The sequence below is a fragment of the Pseudonaja textilis genome, unplaced genomic scaffold (assembly GCF_049901715.1).
Source record: "Pseudonaja textilis isolate UNSWEBS1 unplaced genomic scaffold, rPseTex1.2 PTEXSCF33, whole genome shotgun sequence".
NCBI lineage: Eukaryota > Metazoa > Chordata > Lepidosauria > Squamata > Elapidae > Pseudonaja > Pseudonaja textilis.
The window spans coordinates 89,145-113,735 of record NW_028262888.1 but is presented as its reverse complement, the minus strand read 5'-3'; the positions used below and the strand labels follow the sequence as shown (position 1 = coordinate 113,735).

Sequence of the window (24,591 nt, the reverse complement as noted above, 5' to 3'; positions counted from 1 at the left end):
CCCAGAATTCATGAGCTAACATGATTGGAGGAAGAATTCTGGGAGTTGAAGTCCACAAGTCTTAAAACTGTCAAGTACGAAGTCGCCTGATTTAAAAAAACAGTATGTTAATTTTTTTTTTTAGGAAATAGTCATATAAAATTTAGGAAATTTTAGCTGCTTTTCTATTTTTAGAAAGCATCTGCTTTGTGAGATTGTCACTGGGTGTATGGAAGTTCTTTTTGTGTAAAATGTCATGTGCTTATAAATTAATTACAGCTATATTTTTAGATTTTTCCAGCTGTATCTGCTTTGTGTGAGAGAGTGTGTGTAAGTGTGATAGTTCTTTTCAGTTGTGTAGTTTTGTCAGCCTGTTCCAATCCAGTCCTATTACAGTGTGACTTTTCAGTTGTGTAGTTATGATAACAACATGTCCTAGCATTTTTTTTAATGTTGATGCTTGCAGCATGCAAGAACATTTTATGTGAAGTCCAGCTGCTTTTATGAGACCAGGAACTTTACTTTCTGAGAAAATTAGTAACTTGTTAACATGTTGAGATTTCTGGAGCTGAGCCTGCTGGATAGGTTTTGAGTGTTCATGCCTGCCCTGCATTTGCTCTTGCCTGGGTCTTTTGTCTTTCCTGTCATGGTGGTTAATTCTGCCAGGAAGGAGGAAAAGGGGACTTCCAGGTGAGTTATCGTAATAATGGCGATTTATTGTATTAAAAATCTGTGAGAATTGAAGAATTCAGCCTTTGTAAAATAAATTATCAAGATGTTTCTTCTCTCTCTTCCTAGGCAACTGAATTGTCATTTCACAGCTAGACCCTCTAGGAGAAAAGGGGATCTTGTGCGATTTTAACATGGACAGAGAATAGCAGATTATTGACAAAGAATAATCCTTCTTTCCTTCTTGCTGATCTAGAACGGAATCCTCTTCTCGCCTAAGCACATTACCCAGTCTGGAAATTGATTCTCCTTGTTTTTAGAGCATTTGGGTGATGAGCCTACCAAATGCAAGCTACCAATAGAAGATAGTATTTTTCCACAAAAAAAGACTAATTGCCTATTTATAATTAATGATGATTGAAAAGACAGTATTATTTTTATATTTTTCTAATAAGTGACTTACTAATAAAAAATAGAAATATAATTGGTCCCATATTGCTTTTCAGTTTAACTGGGGTTTTTTTTGGTGGTGGTGGGGAGCCTTCCTTTGGAAATCAGGCTGATGTTTCAGATTGTACTCAGACATTTAAATTACCTTGGGGTTACTTTTGCTGTTACTGTTTCTTCCCTGTTTCCTGAGTTGTCCTTTTTAATATTCTCAAGGTTGATTTTATGTTTCAGATTTATCATGAGTATTGTAAATTGTCCCACAGATGGTATTCATAATATAAACTCCAAGGATTTGGTTGTTTGCAATATGACACAAATACAATAAATATATTTTGGGTGAAGGAAGACAGCTGGATGTTGCACAGAAATTTCTGTTTATCATTTATCCGTTCTTTCTTTTGCAGATGATTATCTTACGTGCAATATCCCAGACTAACTCTGCCCACAGCTGGAATTCAGTCACGAAGGGCTCAAGGTTGCCTCAGCCTTCCATCCTTTCAAGGTTGGTAGAATGAGAACCCAGACTGTTAGGGGAAATATGCTGACATTGTAAACTGCCCAGAGTAGTGCTGTGAAGCACTATGGTGGGGAGGGGTATATAAGTTAAACTCCTACTACTTTCCTTCCTCAACTGCATTTTTCTAGCTGGAAGTAATCTGCAGTAATTTGTTTTAGTAGCTGGAGAATGATAGCCAGGCCCTACAATCTGATTTTCCAGTGAAAACAGATGGTATTCCCTACTATGACTCTGACTCAAAAATATTAATTACAAATCTCTGAGTGAGCTCTTAAAATCAACTCATTATCTATAAACAAGGCCACTACCTATACTATTGTCCTGGTCCTGGGAATTCTATGATGTCAGGAATCATGGTAAAATGATGCCATTGCAGTGGCATTATCCTGCAGCCTTCATATGGAATATCATGTGGTTGCTTGGTAACTGCATAGAATCACTTCAATTGTTGGCTGCAATATTCCAAGGCATCCTTCACTTGGGTAAAATGAGCAAGAGGATATGGGCATCATGAGACGTGTTGCCCCCTCTGCGACCCAAGTTTTCCTGCTTGGAATTCTATTGGTGTATTTTGAAAGGTTGGACGGATTCATATTTGGATGCCCAGCCTCCAATATTAATTATAGAAGGAATACCAATTCTCCCAATTATGACAATGTGTATATTCCGGAGACAATTGGTAATTCCATTGAATTTCTTAAATTATCAATTTTAAAAATATGGAGTAGATTAACTCAATCAAATCCTCCTGAATATTTGGATGAAATCGGAACTCATGAGTTAGAGATCCAAGAGAAAGTAGCCAAAGAAATTCCAGAGCACTCTGGTGACATTGGCATTAGATCTGAAAGCCTTCTAGAATGGTCAAAGAGCCATCACAACGTAGCACAAGAAGATCATAAGCTTGGAAAAAGGCAAAGAGAAGAAGATTTTTTTCGTAGATTTGTAATGAAAAAGCGACAATTTGCAGAAAACACAGGAAAACATCAAGGAGAGTTGGAGGATGAAAAGGAAGCACTTGCCAAACTTTCAGAAGAAGAGGCGGTTAAGAGGTGGCCGAAAGTCACACCCAAAGCAAAAATAACAGAAAAAGAAAAGAAAACTCATGAGTCAGAGATCCAAGAGAAAGCAGTCAAAGAAATTCCAGAGCACTCTGGTGACATTGGCATGAGATCTGAAAGCCTTCTAGAATGGTCAAAGAGCCATCACAACGTAGTACAAGAAGATCATAAGCTTGGAAAAAGGCAAAGAGAAGAAGATTTTTTTCGTAGATTTGTAATGAAAAAGCGACAATTTGCAGAAAACACAGGAAAACATCAAGGAGAGTTGGAGGATGAAAAGGAAGCACTTGCCAAAATTTCAGAAGAAGAGGCGGTTAAGAGGTGGCCGAAAGTCACACCCAAAGCAAAAATAACAGAAAAAGAAAAGAAAACTCATGAGTTAGAGATCCAAGAGAAAGCAGCCACAGAAATTCCAGAGCACTCTGGTGACATTGGCATGAGATCTAAAAGCCTTCTAGAATGGTCAAAGAGCCATCACAACGTAGTAGAAGAAGATCATAAGCTTGGAAAAAGGCAAAGAGAAGAAGATTTTTTTCGTAGATTTGTAATGAAAAAGCGACAATTTGCAGAAAACACAGGAAAACATCACGGAGAGTTGGAGGATGAAAAGGAAGCACTTGCCAAAATTTCAGAAGAAGAGGCGGTTAAGAGGTGGCCAAAAGTCACACCCAAAGCAAAAATAACAGGAAAGAAAGAGAAAACTCATAAGCCGGTTTCTTCCCTTCAGAGGCTTGCTCAAGCATCTGTTCACTCCTTAAGGAAGCGCTCCATTTTACATCTTCCAACTCAGCTGCCTCCTTTGACATCTTCTGTTATAGTGCATAATGGTGGTGAGGAACAGCCTGGTAAACTGGTCTTTCTTCTTAAATCTGGCAAGAAATCTGCAAGCCCCAACCATGTAAAACACATTATCAGTGAGCAAGCGGAGGAGAAAGATAGTCATAATGAACAAATTGAGGATGAACTCTGGGAGAAGGAACTTGAGAAGGAACAGGAATCAAAAGAAAACCTTTTCAGGCACTTAATAATTGGAAGAAACAACTCCAGAATACCTATTCTGGAGTCTGATACATCGGATGAACTGTTGCCTGAAAAACCATTATCCGATGAAGCAGATTGGGAGGATCAGGAAGAAACCACCTTTGCTCCCCTGATTACTGACGTTTTTTCAAGCACTGATAACTATTTTCTTCAGGGAGAGGCCTTTGAAGCTAAGCTGCGAAAACAGTTGGCACCCCTTATTCTTAATGTACCTATGAGGAACCTCATTGCCCACTTGATCCGAATCATGAAAGTGAACTGTAGAGAACGGGCTGCCCAAAATTCTTGTGCTTTACTCATCTCTAGAATAGGTCTTGGAATGAAACTCTACAGTAAGAGAAGAAACATGAAGGAAGCTTCTGATTTGTTGAAATCCTACTTGTTCTTGAGTAAAAATGAAACCAATCTAACTACAGCAAGCTCCAGAAAAATGAAGAAACCTTCTGAGGAGGTAAAAGCAATCTAGATAAATAATTCGAACAGGTGCACTATCAAAGTATTACAAGATTTGGTTACCTAGATTCTTTTTTATTCCAAGAGGTTAAGTTGATGTGAATTAAGTGCGCATTCATTTCTGTAAGGACAATTACTTTTTTTGAGTAAAAGCCTTGTTAGGTAGTTTATAGTAATGTGCATGTGCCAAGACTACTTCTTTGCCTGATTCCCGTCCCTATATACAAGGATAAGCGGACGTGTGTATATATGTAAGGTTTTACAAACTCTGATCAGCATTTGGGGAGAGTGGAGTATAGCACAAAGGTAAAGTAACTGAAACATGAAAACAAAGAAAAACAGAATGAGGTTCATCAGAATTAAACCAGAAATTTCAGATATGATGATTTTAGGAAAACAGGATTGATAAAGCTGTTGTTCCTTTTAAAGGGTAGGTTGGCCTGAATATACTTTTTTTCTGGGGAAAAGAGCTTTTACATTCAAATACGTGAAGGCCCACCTTCCACTTTACTTCTCTTTGTTTAACCTTGCAGATACCAAAGCAGGGTATTCGGCAATATGGGAGTAGCATCAATTGGCGATTGGCTGTTTCAGTGACAACAGTGATGGTGGTTGTTATTTTAATAATTTGTTTGATTGAGGTAAGCTAAAATATTTTTCTAGAGATCCTTATATTAATTTATTTACCCACTATATCTCAAAGTCCAGTAATGAAAAGATAAATTTCTCCAAACTCTCAATTTATATACTGCTTTAGTGAATCCCTAGCATTTCCTTGAACACCGTAACTCAGAAACCGCATTACTGCAGCCAGGATTTAATATAATATATTCAACCTCAAAAAAAGGGTGGGACTGATTTTTTAAAATTTTTGGTGAAGCGGACAAATCATGACTAAATGGGTGTATTAAGTTTGGATTCATTCTATCTTAAATTCTGAGAGGGAACCTCTGGCTGGTAGGCTTGATTTGGTCCATAAGACCTTCTTACGAGGTTTACCATGACCATGTTGGAGACCCCACACCTTTTTATAAGCAGAAGATAGAGAAAAAAGAAAAGTTTCTTACTGAGAAGCAGAGGGGGGGAAAACATTGTTCTCTGTGTCAGTCATTGATTCTTTTTCCTCACTGTGAAAAATCTTTACATTTATCCCTCACAATCACACCTCTCTTTTTTGATTAAACAGATCCGTTCTCATCAAACTTCCAAAGGAACAGATGGAATGCCTCCTGTAAAATGGTAACTCTTGCCTGGAGATACTTAGTTTTTGCAATTCTATACTGTGAAAATCCTGTTGATGAGGAACAGCCTCAATATTAAGTGGCAATGCACTTATAAGTTTCACTCTTAAAAAGCAAATTTTAATTCACAAGATGCCGCATCTAAAAGTTGTAAACACTGAAAACATCACCAAATAATCTCATTTTTTGCTGGCTGAATTTATATGTTTAGCATTGGCTTCCTGTTACGTTCCTCAACTGGCCTCATATCCTTTTTTCCCCCCTCTCCTCTTGGCAACTTTGAATTATTTTTAATGCTGAACAAACATTAAAATTCAGATTTCCAGTGTGACATGCATGCTAACGAAGCCAAAAAATAAATAAGATTTCAAATAGCTACATGGTTACCTGCAACCTGCATTCTTAAAACTCTGGAGACAATTGCAGGTGTGTGTTTCAGCATAAGAGGTTATTATTAAGGCTCTTTCTGCTCTGCACACTGTTTGTAAATGCACAGAAGAGTCTTGTGATTGAAAAGGCCTTTTGAGTCCATTTTGAGAAACGGAAATTGTTATAGTTTGGAAGGGGGGGGGGGGGGGGGGGGGGGGGGGGGGGGGGGGGGGGGGGGGGGGGGGGGGGGGGGGGGGGGGGGGGGGGGGGGGGGGGGGGGGGGGGGGGGGGGGGGGGGGGGGGGGGGGGGGGGGGGGGGGGGGGGGGGGGGGGGGGGGGGGGGGGGGGGGGGGGGGGGGGGGGGGGGGGGGGGGGGGGGGGGGGGGGGGGGGGGGGGGGGGGGGGGGGGGGGGGGGGGGGGGGGGGGGGGGGGGGGGGGGGGGGGGGGGGGGGGGGGGGGGGGGGGGGGGGGGGGGGGGGGGGGGGGGGGGGGGGGGGGGGGGGGGGGGGGGGGGGGGGGGGGGGGGGGGGGGGGGGGGGGGGGGGGGGTGTGATGCACGGGAAGTTACTGGAGACTCTGGGGCTGTGTCGGCATACTCGCCTTGGTGACTCCTTATCTGGTCCAGATGTCTCCGCCAGATGCACCCATCTTCCAACTGGATGCGGTACGATCTTGGACCGGTGATGGCCACGATCTTTCCGGGTACCCACAGTGGATCACCTGCGTAGTTTCTGACGAACACCCGGTCCTGTAACACAAAATTTCTGACCCCACTGTTAGACCCAATGGGTGTATCAGGGCAATAGTGGGGATGCAGTCTATCTAGCACTGTCCTTAGCCGTCTCCCCATCAATAGCTCGGCTGGAGACTTGTTTGTGACAGTACATGGGGTTGAGTGTTGGCTTAACAGAAAACGAGAGAGTCTGGAGTGCCAGTCGTCTTGCGTGAATCTTGCCAACGCCTCTTTTGCTGACCTAACGGCTCTCTCCGCCAGCCTATTGCTAGCGGGATGAAAGGGGGCCGTTAGGATATGCCGGATGCCCAGGTTAGTGACATACCGGCTGAACTCGGTGGATGTAAATTGGGGGCCATTGTCTGAGACTATGGTGTCCGGCAGCCCGTGCGTGACAAATAGGCGGGTCAAAGTCTGGGCAATTGCTCGAGTGGTGGTTGTGAGTAGGAGGGCCACATCGATCCATTTGGAGAATGAATCCACAACCACCAAGAAAGTCTTGCCGTGGACGGGACCGGCCAAGTCTATGTGCTGCCTTGACCACGGTGCATTGGCGCTTTCCCACTTGGATGGGGTGGTGATCGGTGGTGCTGGTCTGGATTCCTGACAGGGACGGCAGGAGCTTACCCATTTCGCGATCTCGTCGACGTAACTCCTGGCCAATGCTTTCATCCGGACGATGCCAGGGTGTCCCTCATGTAACGCCTTCAGGACGGGTGTGCGCAGCGGTTTAGGAATAACGACTCTGGTTCCCCACAACAGGCAGCCCTGTAAACTGGAAAGTTCTTGCTGGCGGGTTTTAAACGGCGAGAAGTCAGCTGCAAGATCATTGCCCGGCCACCCCCTCCGTACCCAGTCCAGAACCTGGGCGATAAGTTTGTCTTTTTTGGAGTGGAGGGCGATGTCGCCAGCGGTGACAGGAATGTTGAGTTCACTGGCATCGAAAATGGAATGGACCGGGGCCGGGTCTTCCACGGGTGCCGGTAACGGGCAACGGCTGAGGGCGTCTGCATGGCTGAGGTTTTTTCCTGGGCGGTGTACCAGTTTGTACGAGTAAGCCACCAGGAATAAAGTCCACCTAGTCATTTTGGGTGACAAGACTTGCGGTGTTTGTTTTTCTCCTGAGAGTAGCCCCAACAGTGGTTTGTGATCAGTAACAAGTTCGAAGTTGTGACCGAAAAGAAATTCATGGAATTTTTTGACCGCAGCAACGGCAGCTAGGGCCTCTTTGTCAATTTGGCTATAATTACGCTCGGTTGTTGAAAAGGTTCTAGAAAAGAATGCAATGGGAGCTTCCGAGCCGTTGGGGAGTCGGTGGCTTAAAACAGCCCCAATCCCGAAAGGAGAGGTATCTGCAGCTAAGGCTAGAGGGAGGCGCTGGTCGAATTGTATTAGGACAGCGTCCGAAGTGAGTAGTGATTTGACTGCCTTAAAGGCGTATTCCTCTTTGGGTCCCCAGTGCCAAGGAGTGTTTTTGTCTAAAAGTCTATGTAACGGTTCGGCTACTGATGCTTTGTGGGGTAGGAACGATGCATAGAAGTTAAGCAGACCCAGGAAAGCTTGTAATTCCGTCTTAGAAGATGGAGTGGGTGCCTCGTGTATGGCTTTGACTTTGGATTCCACCGGGTGGATGCCAGAGGCGTCTATTCTATACCCCAGAAAGTCCACCTGCTTAGTGGCGATGGCACACTTCTCCCTCTTTAGTTTGAGGCCATGCTGTCTGAACCTATCCAATACTGCTCGGACTCTAAGGAAAAGTTGTGGTCTGTCTCTGGCTGAGACCAAAATATCATCAAAGTACGGAACCACGCCCGGAAGGCCTTGCAGTATCCGCTCCATTAATGACTGAAAAATGCCTGGGGCGACGCTAACGCCAAATTGGAGGCGCTTGCATCGAAAAGCCCCTCTGTGGGTGACAATTGTTTGTAATTCGGCCGTTTGGTCATCCACAGGGAATTGCTGATAAGCCTGTGACATATCCAATTTGGCGAATATGGTTCCTGGTTCAAATGTGTGCAGCAGGTGTTGGATTACTGGGACCGGATATGCACTAGTCTGTAGATAGCGGTTAATTGTGGTCTTGTAGTCCAAACACATTCTTATGCTGCCATCTTTTTTAAGGGGTGTGACAATTGGGGTCTCCCATTTAGCAAAATCTGTGGGCTCGATCACTCCTTGTTTTAGTAATCTGTCCAGTTCTGCATCCAGCTTAGAACGCAGAGCAAATGGCACTCTGCACGGTTTTAAACGGATGGGAACTGCCTGGGGGTCCACTGAAAAGGAGATAGGTGTACCTTTGTAACATCCCAATTCATTGCTGAACACGTCAGCGTAATCTGAAAATAGTGAGTCGATATCGGAAGGTGAGACAGCATGTACTCCCGTTAAGCTAAGGCCAAGATAGGGGAACCAATCTAACCCTAAAAGACTAGGGAGGGTACCATCTACCACCACTAAAGGCAGATGGCCTTTAAAGGATTTAAATTTTACGAGGAACTTGCCTGTTCCGAGTACTGGAATATTCTTTCCCTGATAGTCCCTCAAGGTGAGACGACTCTTCTGTAGCTGCTTCCTGGACAGGCTGGGTCGTATTTTCTTAAGTGTGCTCCATGAGATGATCGAGAGCGCTGACCCGGTATCGACTTCCATAGTGCAGGGCTTACCTTCTAAATGAATAGAGAGTGTGATTTTGTTAGGTGTCAAAAAGGTGTGGTTAGCTTGGTAACACGTATAACAATTTTTTACTTGCCTTGGTGGCCCCGGGGGGGCATAAGAGGACGGCCTTTGTGGCGTCACATGTGCTGCTTGGCAGGCTCTGGCGATGTGGCCATTCTTGCTGCAATTGTTACAGGTGGCGTTCCTGAACCTGCAAGTTGTTCTGGCATGGGGACCCCCACAGGAGAGACACAACAGGACGTGCTTAGGCGCGTTGCCGTTTCTAGATCTAGCTCCTACCTGTGGCTGCTTGAGTGGTTTGAGGCGATGGACCTCTGAGTGTTCAGTGGGATCCTCTTCACTCACCGCTTCCTCGGAATGCACAGTGACCGGACTGGTCTTGGGCGCGCTCCCTTGTATTTCAGCGGCCGACTGGGTCGCTAGCTCTGCGGCCAAGGCTTCTTCGATTGCTTGGGCGAGGTTGAGGTCCTTCCTGGCCAGCAAACGCCTCTGAAGTCTTAGGTCTCTGACTCCACAGACGAGTTGATCCAGGAGCATGTCGTCTAGGTAGTTTTTAAATTCACAATGGAGAGCAGCGGTTCTCAAGGCGGCCATATACTGATTGATAGATTCCCCGTCTGCTTGTTTTCTCATACGAAAGGCAAAACGTCTCGCAATCTGTGATGGCTTCGGGGAATAATGATTGGAGAGTGTCTCCAATAGCTCGGACCAAGGGACGCTCTTCAATTCTCGTGGGGCAAATAGCGCTGTGGCTGTATTGAATACTGTGGCCCCGCAGTAACTCAGGAAGTACGATTTCTTCCTGTTTTCTGTGGCATCAGCCAGACCGATGGCATCAATGTAGTGGTTGAAGCGATTTCTGTAAGAGTCCCACTTGTCTTCATCGGGCTTAAATGGCGGAAACGCCGGATTTGAACTCATGTCGGGTTTTCAGTCTGCTGGTAGACTGACCGACCTCACTGGGGATACAAGGCCCTGAATAAACGAGGCAGCTGCAGCTCGCAGTGCTACTTCAGCTCAGTGCTTTTCAGCTCTTTGAGGTTCTCTCTGGGTTTTTCATGCTCTATGTGGTTTGGCGGCTATAACTGTAGCGCCGCAACTGATTCTAGTTTGAATTTCGCGCCCTTACAAGGGCATAGGCGGCTATAGCTGCGCGTCGCGCTGACAGCTATTTGAATTGCGCGCCAATTGTGTTCGGGCGGCTGTGAGCGCAGCGCCGAGACTTCGCTAACCCCAGAATCCGAACATCAGCGTTTGGACTCTGTGCTCAATGCTGGGCGGCTGAGGTCCTCAGCGCCCACTTTCTCACGTAGCTTTTACCGAGCGGCTACACGCTCCACTTTCACTGCTGCAATCAATGACTGACCGAGCTCTCAACGGCACGGCTGCGGCTCAGCGTTTTGGAGTGAGATTCAGCTCTTTCAGTTTTTTGCTGCTGGTTGGCATCCTCGTCGCCAATGTTATAGTTTGGAAGAAGGGAGGCCACACCAGAGCAGTACATTAACACACTTTATTCAGGGAATAAAGGGGGCTGTCGCGTCTGCATGCTAACGAGCAGACCTGCCAGCGAACAGCGGCTGGCTCGACCTAGCAGCCGGCTTTTATAGCCGGCTGTCGAAGGGAGCCAGCCAATGGGGGCTGCGAACGCCCCCGCAGGGTGAACGGACCTGATAGGGAACTGGCGTCAATCCCAAGGACATAACAGAAATAAATACATCTTTCATTTAAATGCTAAGAGTTTGTGTATTCCTCCAGTACAGAAATGTATGTCGTATTTGGTTTGAACATTGTCAACAGGGCTTTATCCAGTCTGAGATCTCACTATTTTTCTCTTTAATTGTTTCTTTAAGGACGTTTCTGGATAAACAGAAGAAAGATACACCTGAAAACCAGGTATGTAAAGGCAAAAGCAATGACTGGTGATCTGGCTATATTCAATTTTCTTATTGGATCTGAAAAACACATTCCCATAAGTATTATGTGGCTTAGGCAAGCCTGAATTTAGAATAATGATAATGAAGAAGAAGAAGAAGAAGAAGAAGAAGAAGAAGAAGAAGAAGAAGAAGAAGAAGAAGAAGAAGAAGAAGAAGAAGAAGAAGAAGAAGAAGAAGAAGAAGAAGAAGAAGAAGAAGCCACCTTTAATGGACTAATTAAGGAAGAAAAGAGGGGAAGGAAAATGGAGAATTTAAGAGAGGCCAATCTACTGGGATCCACTCGCATAATCCGCCGATACATCACACAGTCCTAAACACTTGGGCAGTGTTCAAATAGTGATTTGAGATACAAAACCCAGCATAGTTATCTCGTTTCCTGTGTACACTGTTGTTTTTTGTGAATAATACCAACAACAACAATAATAATAATATAGTGTGACTGAATGGTGGATTTTTAAGTTTTTTTTAAACAAATTTTATTTAGCTTTTCACATTAAAAACAAAAATCTCTTTTCAGTGGACAACATATTTCTGGGTCGTCACTTTTACATACAAATATGACAGCAATTATAAATTCATATATGCATACTTAATTCTATTATGACCTTTTCCATTCCAAATTTTCAGTAAGGAGAAAAACAAACACATTAATTCTAGCCTCTTTCATTAATCTCAATCGGAAAAATCTTTTTGTTTCATTTCAATTATTTTAAATATAATCCTTTAATATTTATTTTAAAAATAAAGATAAACAATATGAGTTTGCCTAATAATAATAATAACGATAATAATAATAATAAAGTTACCACTGTCTCTCCTTGCTTTTAATAGTCTGTGTTAACTTATTAATTTAGTTGGTTCTTTAGTCTGTCATATTCCCTTTCCATTACACATTCTTTTTATAAATTCTAGATTAATACAAATTTTAACACTAAAAAAAAACAAGTATAGGTTTCCCCCCTTTTACTGCTTTGAGTGTGACATCTCAATGATTAAAATGTACCTTTATTCTCTCATCTTGATTCCCAATAAACCATTATTTTTAAGAAGTTAAAATAATCATTACATCTTTTCATTTGGATTCCGCAGCATAATTTCCCCCCTTGTTTTTTAATAAGAGTTATCAGTATCAGTATTACCCAAGTTTCTGAATATTTTTAATTGCAGAAATATTCTTATTATTCTGTCACCCTGCAGAATCCCCTTTTTAATTCATCAAGCATTATCTCTGAAAAAACAATTTTCAACATTTTACTATTTCCGTATTTCTTTATTTCATGCACTTGTTTCTTACTGCTTCTCCACCCCCTCTTTTCCCCATATCTTTTCTCATTCCAGTTTGTATCCCTCTCTTTCTTAATATCCTCCTTTCCCCTTTTCTGCTGGGTCTTTCTGCCTTTCCCTACTTCACAGGTATTCCCTTTGATTGCCTTCTTAAATCTCAACTTTATAACCTTCCTTCTTTCCCTACTTCTTTGTAGTGTTCTTTGTGTTAATTGTCTATTTAAAATGTCTTCTCCATGAGTCGACTCCTCCTCCTCTGAAGCGCTTGCTTCTTGTTCTTCAATCGTCATTTCCATTTTTCGAACACAGAGCAAAGTGATTCGCCTCTTTCCTGTAGTAATTCTCTCATATTTTTAAGTTCCATTTTTAATTCCCGAAGAGATATCATCATTACACACCCTTATATTTTATGATTGTTAAAGTCCACACACAAAAAAACAACACTTTTACTTTCCTTCTTTCTTCTTTCAATTTTCTAAAGTTCTCAGTTATTCCAGCCCAGGGTCTATACCAAAAACATCAATCAATCCCACAGTCAGTCTTTCCTTGCTTTTTCCTTTATTCTGATTCTGCTTTCACTTTCTAAGATTCTTACTTTGTTTCAATATTTCTTTAATGTTATATCCACACAAGTTCATTCAGAAACAGGATGCTTTCCGTTTTGTTTGAGCTCAAGTTTTTGTCAAAAGGTGGCACTCTCCATTATACAATGTCTTCACCTTTTTCCCCTATTTTTTTATTTAGGGTTTTTTGAACCTCAATATTCCAGCACAGTCCAGTCTCCACTTTGTAAACTTTATTATTATTATTTTTTGACAAGCTTAAATCCAGGTTTATTTTATGCTTGTTCATTCCCAAAATATTTTAGTCCAATTTAGTTAAATCTTTAATTCCAGCTTCTTCCTTTCCCAGTTCGAAGCCTCGCTTAGCTGTCAAAAATATTTTCTTATGTTTTTTCCTGTTCCTTTGTAGTTTCGCCGCACATTTTTTTTTCTTAAAAATTCCATATTACCTTAATCCCGGGGTAGTTTTATTTAGTTGTATTTCCCAGTTGTCCCGCTTCAGATGTTATCCACCTCTTTTTTCCCTCCTGCACAAATCTTAATCCAGCTGAGTCCTCCTCTTCGAGGTGGCCATTTTAAACCACCGCTGCAGTTGTCTTCAGGGGGAAAAAGACCAAGCCCGGGGGGGACATGTAGCTCCCCTCAACCTGGCTTGCAGCTTCCCTTTACTCCACCGCCCCTCCAAGGCAGCTTCAGCCCCTAATCATAATGATCGGGGCTCTCCAATGAAAGAGCATGGACCATAGCCACAGAGAGTCGCGATTTACGGTCCGTCAGCGAGGAGGCTCTGCCTTCTTCCCTGGATTTTTTAAAATTTTGTAAGCTACCCCAAATCACTTTTGTGTGTTGGATGATTACTTAAATTTGTTTAAATAAATAAAAAAATATATAATCCTCTCATTTTGGAAGTATATTAAACTAAATGGGCCTTCTGAGTAAATAAACTTCAGGATTGGGTGCAGTGTTTAACATAGGTTGACTTTTACTTGATAACTGAAGTCCATAGCAAGCTGTTGTACTCTCTCTAAAAGTAGCTGTTCCTGTTTCAAAGTTTAAAAACTCACTGAGTTTAAAATCATTTAAGCCAGGCAGGATAATCACTCCATACTGTGGATAAAGGTGGCAGCTTCTCAGCTGTTCCTCCTGAATCTTCCAATTTCCCTCGCTTCTTAGCATTTCTTCTAGATCCTGCAAGCCAATCAGTTGTCTTCAGGAACAGGAGGCACCCTTATTTTCTGCTCATGTAGAAGTAATTCAGAACTAGCTTCTCTGTGTAGAATGAGAAGAAGGCAATTGTAATAGCCAATGTCCAGGAGCCCAGCCTCTCCTATACCTGTGATTTCTAGATGACTGACAATTTGAAATGTTGAAATATATGCTATAGTATTTAGGAATAACACAATATTTTGAACTATTTGAAGACTTTTTATGACATAGTTCCCACATTGTGTCAAACTGTGGATGACCAGAAAATTGTTTATGGAATAAATCCCAATGGCTGGATTCACAAAACAAAGGGAAAACCTGAATGTAAGAATGTACTGAGTCAAATGTATAAATTGCATCTTACAGCTTTAGATATTTTTGTGTATTTAAAATTATTGCTAATGCATCTTTTAGGAGAAAAGTTTTGCTATAACCACTTGTGGCTTATTAAATATACCAAATATGAATAAACATGGCTTTTCAAGTTTTTCCAAGCATCATTTCCAGCTCTGTCGAACTCATTAATGTGGGAGATAGCATGCATGAAGCAAGATTGGTCTTTTGCAAAGATCCCATATGAATAATAGTGACAATTCACTTAACCAGAGTTATATGGACCAGGTGAATTGATAAAAGCCTTATTTCCATACAACATTAAGGCATACAATTATTTCACACATCATAATTAAACCCGAATTAAATAACATGTATTAAGCATAACACCACTTGCAAAGTTTAGGAATGTTAATACTGCAGGAATTTTTTTTAGCTGCAGCTAACTACTACTGATCATTAACATTGATTAGCAGAAATACAAAATACATTCCAGAATTCTCTATCATAGATGAAGAGGGAGATAAAACTCATGACCTAATTAGGAGTCCACAAGTTTGCTCTAATTTGCAAGCCACAATATTCCTCCAGGAAGAACCTATATTCTATAATTTGAAATTTGAATCTGAAATATAAATAAAATGATAATGCAACATGAAAATTAAAATCTCAGACTTAAGTTTTATTATCATTTTTTTCACATCCTTTCCTCACACTTAGACTTCAGCAATTTCTGTTGAAAGGTCTCCTTGGCTTAAAGATCTTTATCACTCTCTTGATGAAATATGGAAAAAACATAGCAGTGATGCAGATCATGTTGAAGAATCCTCAGAAGAAGAAGAAATATTCAATCGTGAAAACGCAAGGTATTTTTCTTTTTTTCCCCTTTGGCACATATTACAAGAAAGAAATTCACAAAGCATGATGATGATGATGATGAATTTAATCATCATCATTTAAGCCACCATGTTCATTTACAGCCTGGCTTCCTTTTACTGCTAACTCTTCCAAATGTAATTACATTCTCCAATGAATTCTCCTGTGTGGCATGACCAAAATAAAAATAGAGAGGGAATCATCCCTACCTTATATCTTTCATTGTAAAATTCTTGGAACAAGTTTGGATTTGCCCAAACTGAGATCACTGCAATGCGCTTTACACGGGGCTGTCCTTGAAGATCATTTCAACTGCCCTTGAAGGCAACTCAGAAGCTCCATCTGGCCCCCAAAGCAGTGGCACATGCAGTTCTAGGTTTGCCAATCTTATACCTCTATTATATGACCTGCTGGCTCCCAGTTTTCTTCTGGGTGTAATTCAAGGTCCTGGTTGTCACTTTTAAATCCCTACATGGCAGGAATCAGGATATTTGCAGGATCCCGTCTCCCTGACAGTGTCTGTCCTTCCTACCAGATCTGATAGAGTAGGTACCCTCCAGGTCCTTTGCTTGAAGTCTTGCCATCTAGTGGGAGCTCAGCTTTTTCTGGGGCTGTTCATACCTTATGAAACCTTCTCCCCTCAAAAGATTCAGCAAACCCAGGTACAGGGATGGAAAAAGAATATCTGGTGGTGAAATATCCCAAGGGGATGATTGAGGAGCCTGGTTTGTGTTTTCATTTTATGGTTTAATAGTTATTAAATTTATTGTTATCACTACCCAGAATTTTGTTTAAGATAGGAAGCTGTACAAATATTTCTTATAGAGGTAAATGTGTGGCATTCTACACAAATGCTTGCTTTCTTCTTCCATTGGAAAAAACCCATAATGTATCTGCAAGAATGAAGAATGTGTGCAGTTGGAGACGTTGCCCTTGCTGACTACAAGATTTGGATTTATCTTCATATACTGCTTCTGTAGTATGCTGGGGATACCAATTATCTTTTTTGGCTATAGCTGTTTTCTCTAAATATGGGATTACACCACTGCAGAGCCAATGTATGTAATATTGTTTTGAAAATAGATTTGTTTGACATACAAGACTTGTATGTGAATAACAAACCATACAAATTGCAAAAAGAAAAGCCAACCCTTGCATCTTATTGTTGCACAAGAAACCTATAATTTCTGCTCTTCTTTATTTATCAGACTTCCAGAAATCCCTGGGCCTCTTCCTGTGGAAGTAATGTGAGTTACTACATAAAGCACAAAACTGTTACTAATGTTATTTCCTGTTTAAAATTTAGAGCACCACAACAATTCTTCTGCGTTTTTGTTGAAATGTAGAAATTTTTAGAGTGCTGTTTCCAACAAATGTTTCCAGCACAATTGTGTAACTGAGCAGAGTTCAAAACATTGGAAGAATACTTATGGTATTTCGTTTAATTTTTTTTCAAATTTTTAATGTATTTAAATATATATATTTATATTTTAGACTATGTATTATAGGAGATATCCTCTGTAATAATGTATTTTGTTTTTCAATATAACTACATTTTCCTCTTATTTTAGCAATCCAAATGTGGAGATCTAATTCAATTAACATGTTAGAAACAGCTATAATTGATGAAGAGCCAGTTGTTGCAGTAGTTTAGGTACCAGGCTAAAAACCAAGAGATGATGAGATCTAGTCTCACCTTTGGGCATTAAGCCAGGAGGGCGACCTTGGGTCAGCCTCTCTTCCAGCCCTAGGAAGGAAGCAATGGCAAATCCCTTCTGATACCTTCCCAAGAAAACTGCAGGGACAATCCAGACATTTGCCAGCAGTCAACATTGATATGAAGACATGCACACAAACAGTGATTGTTAAATAAATATATCCACCCAAAATCTTTATGTAAATCCTTCAAAACCGGTTAACTTAAAAGCAGGAATGCCTCTTGGATTCATAACCAATTAAGCAACTGTGCCTTTAAGATGTGCCTTTAAATAGTACAAGCTTTAAGGCTCTAAAAGAACTGCACTAGAAGTCCTTTATGTTGGGATCAAGTCCTATTCTGTTCAATGACAAAAACAAATTTTACATTGGCTAAAATGAGTTTGTTCTTCTATTGCATCCTGTCCTGTAGGATTGTTAACAGTTTCTTGAGGCATAGAAGAGACATGAAGCAGATGTGTTCCCAGAAAGCTAATCCACTTCTAGTACCAAAGTTAGAGATGTATTTGTTTATGTTCTTATTTTTTGGATATACATATTTTACCATTTCTTTGCCTGTGGACTCAGTAGGAGTCTCCCCACTCATTTTATCCCAACAGCAACAAACCTGTGAGATAGATTATCTCAGGAAGTGACTGCGCCAAATCATTCAGAGGACTCCATGACATTTGTGGAGATTTGAATATGGGTCTCCCCACACATGGTCCAACAGTTTAACCCAGTTAACCTTTAAAAGTCATACTATGAATTATGAATCAACAAGCTGAAGCAGAATGAGAAACATAAAATAAATAAATGTATATAAAAATCAAAGGCTTGAAAAAAGGTCGAAGAATCTGCTTAGATGTTTTGGAAAAGCTAGACTTCATATTCAAGAGGGTGAGGCCCTGGGTTTTGCAGCAAAACCATCTTAGGGTTCTTATGAGCAACTACACAATTGTTGCCACATTTAGAGAAATTCTGAAATGCTGGATTCACATAAGGAAACAAAAGATCACCACTTTGTTCTTTATTGACCCCTTTAAACTTGGATTAATATCTGTTTCTGCATTATCTTCCTAGGGAAATATTGCCACCACCACCAGTGGCACCTGCACCTCCAGCTCTAACTCTGCCTCCAGCTCCACCTCCAGCTCTACCTCCACCATCACCTCCAGCTCCCGCTCCTGCTCCCACTCCTGCTCCAGAGCCTGTTAAAAAGGGCAGTTCAAAGAAACTGTGAGTATCTGTAGAGTTATATGTGGGGGATAGTATTCTTTTACTTGAAGATAGATCCACCCATAGATTCACCCACCCATAGTTTCATTTAGTTTATGAAAGAGCCGTGGTGACGCAGTGGTTAGAATGTGGTATTGCAGGCTAACTCACCGCTCACTGCCAGTTGTTCAATCCTGACGTCTCAGGATTGACTCAACCTTCCATCCTTCCAGTGCCAGTAAAATGAGGACTCAGATTACTGGGGGCAATTTACTGACTCTGTAAACCACTGAGAAAGAACTGTAAAGCACTGTGAAATGGTATATAAGTCTTAGCGCTGTTCCTATTGAATTTCTTAATCATATTTATATAAACTGATTGTTTTTCATAGCTGCTATACTAAGAGATGCCACTCGAAATTCCTAGCCCTATCTATAGGCAAGCAAACTGGGATGGAGTGATATTAGGTTTAATTTCCCCAGGAGAAAAAAAATCTCCAATAGATTGAAGGTCACGGTAGCCATGTTCCAGAGGACAATTTATCTATAGCATTTTGCTCAATCAAAGAGCTTTTAAGATGGGGTGAGCTTCAAAACCGGTTCTCTGCCCGGTTGCTGGGTGGGTGTGGCCTAGTTGGCCTTCTGCACCATGGTGGGGGGTGCATTTTTGCCCTCCCTGGACTCTAGAGGCTTTCCTTGAGCCTCCAGGAGAGAAGCGAAATGGCCTACCTGGGCTCTGAAAGCCTTCTGGAGGCCAGAACTGGGCATGTTTCCAGCCTTCCGGAGCCTCCCCAAGCCTCCACATGGGCCCTGCCCTTACCTGACGTCCAAAAAGGGTCTCATGGAGACTTCTGGGAGGGGTGGTGGTGGACAGGGGGGGGGGGGGGGTTACCAGCTAGAGGTGGAGTATTTGCCCAAGATTGTTCAACTAAACTTTCCACCAAAAAGTTCCTTGAAGAATGATAGCTACTGGAAAATTAGCTACTGGTTCGCCCAAACTGGTACAATTTGTCAAGGGCTCTTCTTCAACTTGGAATTTTTTTCCTCCAAGTTATTTCTAAGTAATGCATTTGTTTAAAATAACGTCTAATTTATATTGTTACTATTGCAGTTTCATCATTATTAAAATTAACAACTCTACACACCTAACAACTTTCCCATATATAAACTAAATATAAAATATATTGCATGCAGAATGGTAATGCCCTAACACCTCCTGTACTGTAATAGTATGAAACAATCTGGAACAATAAAGTATCCCATTTTTAGTAGCTGAACGCATTTCAGATTCTAAGAGCGCTCTGAATTAAAAATTCAGACGGTGGGGGGGAGCAGAACTAGGAAGCAGAGGATGCCTCTTAGTTCTAGCACTCACTAACCTGGTTGAAACTAAAGGGCAAAAGCAGCATTCTTTCCTGACTGCCCCACTCCTCAAACCCAAAGGAGAGTTTCTAGCTGAGTGCAGGAAAGTGCCCAAATCTGAGCAGCAGAGAGTGCCTCCTCTTAGGGAGGTTTAATTTATTTTGGTGTACATTAAGGAAGATTTTATGAAATCTTCTTACTCTCTTTAGCTGTAAGTAAATGGAGCTAACGATGCTACAAAACTGATTTGTTTGCAGGGATGGAGAAGTGCCTTGCACAACGCTTTTGATGCTGGGCACAAAAGAGGATTGGCCTCTTCTGCCACAAATTCATTTACCTGCAAACCCTGATCCAACCTGATGGGGACTTAGATAAGAAGGCTTAAATCTGAGGTTGACTGCCCTCTAGGCCCAACAGATGAGACCACAATGTGAGACGAAAGATCACCTTCTTATTAATAAAATAAAATCCTCATGACTGAATTTGGAGAGAAAGAAAAGCAAGTCATGAGCAATAGTATTTGGAAGGAAAGGACCAAAATGGTAGTTCTGGTGCATGAGGAACTCAAAAAGCAAAAAGCAAGCTTACAAGTGATAACTGATGCAGAGAACTGCTGCAACATGGGTAGTTCTTGAGGCACCCAGAGTGGCCCATGTTACATCTCTGCTCTGACTGGTTTGATTCTGGGTGCAATTCAAAGAGTTGGTTATTACCCCTGAAGCCCTGCATGGCGTAGGTGCAGGTTACTTGAGGAACAGTGGCTGCTGGGATCCAGGAGAAGGACTTCTGCCCTCTGGGACACCTTACCCTTGGGGTGAGATTGGCTGCCATCCTTCCGATCTTCGTTAAGGTCAGAGCTGAAGACCTGACTCTGCCAGATGGCCTGGGGCCCAACAAGAGCGCATCACACTGGAGGTGGCTGGTGAATTAAAAGGCAATCCCACATCTCTCCCGCTGTACATCCTCCTCCATCCCTCCCCATCTTTTATCTTTTGGTTATCTTTTATTTATTAACTTTGTCTTTGATTATAACCACTGGTATCATCTCAGAAATATTTAACTTCTACCCCGTAAGCCTCCTAGGGTTGCTTAGGAAGAAGATGGGTGGCAATTAAATCAAACAAATAAATAACTAGGCTAAGCTGACCAGGTGAAAATAAAATATTCAACTGCTGCCAGAACAATACTTAAATTCGGCTTTTAATTTTTTAAAAAAACAGGGGTTCAGAAACAGAAGGAGAAGGAACTGAAGGTACTTCAAAGAAAACGTAAGTAGCTTCAGTGTGCAAGTCAGGAGTGTTTCTCTTTAAGAAGTTTTGAATGGTTCAGAATGCATTTGAAGATCCACTTTTATAGGATATTTAATATGTAAAACATCTCGCCATCTCATTTTATTTCATTGTTCAATAGTACAAAGAAAAAGTTCTGGTAGAAAATAGGAAAAGGAAGGAAGAAAATAGAAAAGAGCAAAGACTTTTTACCTTTTCCAGTTCTGGAGTACTGAACACATATTACAACAGGGAGTAGATCTCCTTTCAGTGTATATTCATTGTATGTTTCTGTTGCATGCATGTGGATGTAATTTCCTATCATTTTTATATCTATCTGATGCTAACAGATTGGAAGCTTTTTCAATTTTGCTTTTGCATTTGTATTTATATTTATATTGGATCCTATATTTACTCTTTGAAGAATAGTCAGAAAACCTGCAGTAACTTATGGACAAACGACTCTTTTTAGAAATGAAATGCTTGGTAAATTAATAAAGCCCTCTACTAGAGCATTATATAATTAAAATAGCATGAAATCTAAAATAAAACATTAAACAATAAAGCTACTATTCCTCTCTAAAAATGTAAAATATAAAGAAGGAATGGAGATTTTTTTCCCTAGAAGATTTTCTTTTGTGTGCCTTCTTTGTTAGAAGGGACATAGAAAGCAAAGATATGTTTAGTGGTTATGAAAAATTAGCTTCAAGCTACAGTTGTTTTGGGTGATTTTCCTATGGTTGTCAGATCTAGATCTCCTCAAAGAAATATATGTCCTTTCTGAAAAATCTAGCCTAGCAACATTGCAATTTATAGAGAGAGTATAAGAATTTTCACATGAATACCTGATGTTCCAGATTTTCTTAATATATTTAGTTTGGGGGATCATATTTTCCAATGTATGTTAAAATATATAATGATGTTTTCATATTACCTTGGTTTAATAGCATCTGGAAATGCAGATTTAGAAATCAGTCACTTTCTGTCAAAGAAGCTAGTATCTTGCAACAGAATTAGCAACGGCAATAGCACTTGGACTTGTATACAACCCCGCAGTGCTTTACAGCACTCTCTGAGCTTTTTATAGTGTCAGAATATTGCCCCCAGAATATGGCGGCAATGCCAACCTTGGAAAGGGAAAAGGATGAGTCAACCGTGTGTCAGTCAGGGTATAACTTTTGGCTATGGGCAGAGTTAGCTTGTAATACTGCATATCAGTAATTAGCTGTACTACTCAGGTCAGAAAGTACTGCGAGGTGCAGGAGGAGGCTGAGTTGGCAAACTACAGAAAAAGATTCCAGGATTGTTGAGAAAGGGTAGGAAGTGAAAAACAAACAGAAACTTAAAGGACTCATTAAAATGTCTCAATAGACAAGATAATATTGTGTTCTGCCTGTTACAATTCAGGTTTTGATACAAGAATATGCACCCTGATCTGTATAACCAATTCACAGATGAACCTCAGAGAATATAATGTGTTTTACTCCTAAGTACATTTACATTTGGATACCACAGTAAGAATCCTCCCAAACACTGGTTTACTAGGAATAAGCGGCATCCTGATTTGTTGTTGTTGTTGTTGTTGCACCCATTGTGTTCCTCCTATTGAAATATTTTATTTAGCATAGATGCTTGTTTACAGGGACATAGAAATAGTCATGCATTTCATTTATTTATTAAACAAATGTATATAATTGCCTAACTCACATGTAGGTAATTCCAGGTGGCTTATAACATCTATTTAACATTTATTAATTAATTCTATTCAAACCTAGGGCTTCACTTCTTCCTTTCCCTATCCTTACCAAAGATAGAAAATGATGCTTCCAGACCCAAAGTAGTTATTGTGGGAAGATTTTATGGGTGGCTACCAAGGCCTTTTCTCTTAGAGCGGCTGGCTATGAGAGTGTTTTTGAAATAAAAGCTCTAAAACACTTCTGAAATTCTTGCTCTTCTCAGAAAAATAATGGCACCTCAATATATGGATATTACTTTAGAAGCACCTGAGAATAAGGGTACTGGATCTATTATAATAATAATAGCTTGACAAAAGTTGAACAGACTTATTAGAAGAATCTGTCGTTTTATAAGCACATTGTAATATCATCTTTTAATCTGTTTATATCTACAGAAGTTCAGAAGAGGGAGACGAGGAAAAGGAAGAAGATTAATCCTATTTATCTAGAGCACTGCTTATCACTATGTATTTTATTATTAAATACATTTTTCCATGCACCTTTTTATTGTTATCCTTATCCCGAGGCTTAAAAACATTTTGGAATAGCTATTCTCCCATCTGGAGCAACTGCAATTGGGTTGGGCTAAGGTTCTTATCACTCATGGCCTTAGTGGCAACCAATTATAAAATCTATAGGTTTCTTGGTGCCAGAATGATGTTTTACAAATGTATAGAACATTCACATGACATTGGTGTAGCAGCAGGATTACCCTCATGTGTATGTATTTATTTATTGCATCTCTATAAAATCTTCAATAGTATTTTCAGGTTCCCAAGTCCAGAATACTGTATCAGGTTTTTACATCTGTAACTAAAATTATGACTATAAACTGTAACACACACACACACACACACACACACACACACACACACACAAACAAAATAGCAGGGAGCGAAATAAAACTCACAGTGTGATTAAGAATTCACAACACTTACAATACAAAATGAAAATGTAACAGCTATTAAAAAGTCTGAGGAATAAAAAAAAATATTCACTTGATGGCAAAACAACAAAATTAGCTGTATAAGACTGCTCTCCTTTGTAGGGAAAACATTCTGTTTTCCTCACTTCACTTGTCAGGAGCAAAAAAATAAAATAAAACGACCTTGAAAAAGTTTTCATGGTTCAAACTGAGAGAGATGAGAGTACTAACTCCTTCTAAAATCTTGGTCCCAAGTCAAAAGAGCACTAGATATTGAGCCCAGAAACATCCTGTGCTGCTAATAAATCATTGGAGTAGCATGAAAAATTTCTCAGTCTCCAAAAACCTTGCAGCATTATTCGACCTACTGAAATTTCAGGACTGTTTGAAAACAATGCACTGAGGAAGATGGCCACAACAGGACGAAGGGTAGACAGGTTGTCATCTGCAGGAAAAGTGACAACTAGCTGATCAGCCAAAAATGGTGAATAATGTTTATTTCTTGTCAGAGAGACTGCTCAAATTTTAAGGGGCAACATTGGATCAGGAAGTCCTCTGATAACCCCATTCAGAACTGGATGAATAGTTTGAACACATATGCGCACCAGTATTCAAGTTAACTATGGTTGGTTTCAAATTTCCTAATCATTTTATTCTATCAATTACAACATCATTCTTTATGTTAGTTGAGAAAAAAAAATTAACTCAAAGTTGCTTGCCCTTTGTGGAATTTCTGGACCTCTCTTATCCAGAGATTGATTGAAATATCGAAGTTAGCATGGAAAAAAGAAGGGAATCCTTAATGGGACTCTGCTACTACTGTTGAATATTCAGTAAGGAGTGGAGTCTGACATAAGATTCCACTCACTGGTGAATTTCAACGGCGGGAAATTAAAGGACCATCAATGGCTGAAACGCTGGATAGCTCCTGGCTTAAAAGCAGGGAACAGGCAGTGGCTCTTCCTCTTGTTTTCCGGATCTTCAATTAACAGTTTTCGCCTC

General features: G+C 40.8%; 2 protein-coding genes across 6 annotated transcripts in view; both read left to right on the top strand.

Annotated features, from left to right (window-relative positions):
- The window catches only part of LOC113453650 (sodium channel protein type 4 subunit alpha-like), a 137,403-nt gene that overhangs the window by 59,237 nt on the left and 53,575 nt on the right, over positions 1 to 24,591 (top strand). The window contains exon 9 of the mRNA XM_087919163.1: positions 1,503 to 1,600. Within this exon, the coding sequence (XP_087775289.1) occupies positions 1,503 to 1,600 (98 nt within the window). The remainder of the gene's footprint in view (positions 1 to 1,502; positions 1,601 to 24,591) is intronic.
- Positions 1,614 to 24,591, top strand: LOC113453268 (uncharacterized). 5 transcript variants are annotated; one of them, XM_087919160.1, is made up of 7 exons: positions 1,617 to 4,168; positions 4,704 to 4,811; positions 5,357 to 5,409; positions 11,041 to 11,083; positions 15,231 to 15,376; positions 16,595 to 16,633; positions 23,060 to 24,591. In XM_087919160.1, exons 1-7 carry the CDS (start codon positions 2,117 to 2,119, stop codon positions 23,097 to 23,099), a joined length of 2,481 nt encoding a protein of 826 aa, XP_087775286.1. In that variant the 5' UTR covers positions 1,617 to 2,116; the 3' UTR covers positions 23,100 to 24,591. The 5 variants fall into 5 exon arrangements, with proteins under 5 accessions (XP_087775288.1, XP_087775287.1, XP_087775286.1 ...); XM_087919158.1 differs by lacking the exon at positions 23,060 to 24,591 and adding an exon at positions 18,165 to 19,103 and having other exon boundaries at positions 1,622 to 4,168; XM_087919161.1 differs by lacking the exons at positions 15,231 to 15,376; positions 16,595 to 16,633 and adding an exon at positions 20,881 to 20,928 and having other exon boundaries at positions 1,616 to 4,168.

Bases quoted from the DNA above. Each gene is read 5' to 3' on its own strand.
- LOC113453268 (XM_087919158.1), top strand. From the start codon at position 2,117: ATGGGCATCATGAGACGTGTTGCCCCCTCTGCGACCCAAGTTTTCCTG. The intron at 4,812-5,356 runs GTAAGCTAAAAT...TTGATTAAACAG, and splicing joins TAATAATTTGTTTGATTGAG to ATCCGTTCTCATCAAACTTC. The intron at 5,410-11,040 runs GTAACTCTTGCC...TGTTTCTTTAAG, and splicing joins GGAATGCCTCCTGTAAAATG to GACGTTTCTGGATAAACAGA.